This window comes from Seriola dumerili, unplaced genomic scaffold, assembly GCF_002260705.1.
Source record: "Seriola dumerili isolate Sdu_G_001 unplaced genomic scaffold, Sdu_1.0 BDQW01002927.1, whole genome shotgun sequence".
In the NCBI taxonomy this organism is placed as follows: Eukaryota; Metazoa; Chordata; class Actinopteri; order Carangiformes; family Carangidae; genus Seriola; species Seriola dumerili.
Genome location: NW_019177182.1, coordinates 452276 through 454775, shown reverse-complemented (window position 1 = coordinate 454775; position 2500 = coordinate 452276). Strand labels below are relative to the sequence as shown.

The window sequence follows — 2500 nt, the reverse complement described above, 5'->3', positions numbered from 1 at the left end:
GTCGTTCTGCTCGTCATCTGGTTTTATTCTCCAGGTGCTGAAGTTTGATGATGACAGACTGAGGGAGAGTCTGACGTTCTGTGATCAAGGTGAAGGTTCATACCATCCAAACTTTGACAGACTTGAAGTGGCTAAAGAGGTCGTTTGTGAACGTTTGTGGCCGAGTTATCCTGCACCGCTGGAGAAGGAGCGCTCGCTGCAAGAGTCACTAGCAGGTATTAATTAATCAATATCACACTGTGGTCGTGATGTCGTTCTGAATATCAGCACAGCTGTGATTCAGTCAGAGACAATCAGCTGATATCAGAACATCACGACCTCGGTGTGATGTTATTTTATACAACAGTTCTCCGAGCGCCATGTTAGTTCAACAAACAACAGATTATGATTTGTTTATTGTATCATTTATTTGGCTACGACAACACAGTTCCAACTGGACCGGGACTGTTGCTAAGCAATATAAACATAAACAAGCAAAGAAAAAAATAGGAAGTACATTAAAAAAGTAAAGATAAAAAATAATCTTAAAATATAAAAACATGTACTTATGCTATAATATATATAAGTATATAATATATAAGTTCTGTATAAATGTTATTATTAAAAGTATTGTCGTCATGGTGACTGAGCTTTAGTCTAATGCTGAAGTATTGTCGTCATGGTGACTGAGCTTCAGTCTTTGAGTGTCTTCGGTGTGTCCAGCCTCAGTCTGACTGAACTGTTTCCACAGCTCTGAGCCTGTGCAGCAAAGTGTCGAAGCAGCCGAAGCTCTGTCACACGTCTCCGTCCTTTCCTCTGTCCCCCCTCCTCATCGGGGACTCGATTGTGAGGAATGTGAGACTGGGGGGGGGCAACAGTGTGTCATTTCCCGAGGCCACCGTTCTGGAGATTAAGGACAAACTTCCTGATGTCATCAGGTTCCACCCCGAGGCCGACACCGTCATCATCCACGCTGGTTTCAACGACATCTGCAAGGAGGAGTCCGAGGTTTTAAAGCTCCACTTCCTGCGTCTCTTCGACTCTGTCAAACAGTTCCACCTCAGTGTCTTCATCTCTGGTCCCACCCCCACCTGTGGCCGGGGGATGGGGCAGTTCAGCCGGCTGCTCGCTCTCAACACCTGGCTGTCCTCCGTCTGCGACACCCACGGCCTCGGCTTCATCGACAACTTCAACGTCTTCTGGTTAAGGAGGCATCTTTTCTTAGCTGACGGGTTCCACCTAAACAACGCTGGCAGACGTTCGCTCGCCAACAACATCCTGTACAACATACAGCACGCTTACATCCCCCCACCAACCCCCCCTCTGACCCCCCCACCCACCAACCAGTCACTGCTGTTCTAGTTCCACTGTTAACAGTTACACGTCCTCAACCGGACTCACACCCTCTGACATCAACACTTCAACAAGTGTCGTCGTCACACAACAAACAACAAACAAGTTTAATTTTCTCAGTTGTTTAGTAGCTGCATTGTCACTGATTGTGACGTTGTTTCATCTTCACAAACTCGTCAACGATCTTTATTCCCTCTGACTGAGTCGTATCTTTTAAGTGATTCAGCGTTGTCTAAAGTTTCCAGAACACAGCGACGGTTACGATTCTTAGTGAGTTTGGACTTATGCGTCTAACCTCTCCCAGACTGAGGAGCAGCTTTTAGAGCTAAGTGTCTTTGTGAATTACTCTTAGTCTAAATCCCATTCCTCATTTTTACCCTTACCCCCTTTTAGCCTGAAGGTGTTTTGTGAATACAGAACCTGGTTGTCAATAATAATATTGACTCAACTCAGATGAAGCCTCACCATCAAACTATATTTTCTATACTCCACCAGGTGGTAAAAAAGATGGCGGCATCACTTGGTTTTAAAGACATTACATTTTGAATATCACTCTTTGATGTTCAGCTTCTTTTATCAGGTGGTTTTAACCTGCGTGTTGACGATCAGAAGTTTTACATTTGCTTTTACATTTGTTTTTTCCAACGTGTTCCTCAGCTCACTCAGAACAGAGGTGGAGCTTTAGACCTGGTGATAACCCACGGTTTTCATACAGTCAGTGGTTTTATACAACAGAGCGAACTGAGGAAACACTGTTGTACTGTTACTGATCTGTTACGTGAGGCTGTGGCAGACATTTGACCGTCCTCGTGAGATTTTATCGTAGACAGTTTTAACAGGAAGCAGCAGGTGGAGAAAGAATAAATTAATTATTCAATCCTCTGTGAACAGCTGACTATTTACAACTAGGTAATTAAACTCACTTCTTCTCAACCACTGGTCGTTTAATGAAGCCTGTTTTTAACTGAGTCCTACTGATTTACCAGATTTGCTTTTATCTGGAGAACCCTCAGGTCTTCTGGCCGTGGTCTTTGATTAAAGTCATAACCAAAACCTACAGTGAGGTGTCTGAAGAGCTGCGGGCAGCAAACTCAACACCTACATTTAAAATAATTTACAGCTTTGAATTGAATTTTATTTACTTATGTTTGAAAAATTGTGATACTTT

General features: G+C 43.5%; 1 protein-coding gene across 1 annotated transcript in view; it reads left to right on the top strand.

The window, feature by feature from the left end:
- Positions 1–1429, top strand: part of LOC111239487 — a 5065-nt gene extending 3636 nt beyond the window's left edge. Inside the window, exons 5-6 of the mRNA XM_022769372.1 lie at positions 35–215; positions 731–1429. Of these exons, the coding sequence (XP_022625093.1) occupies positions 35–215; positions 731–1341 (792 nt within the window). The 3' untranslated portion in view covers positions 1342–1429. The remainder of the gene's footprint in view (positions 1–34; positions 216–730) is intronic.
- Positions 1430–2500: the final 1071 nt, after the last annotated feature.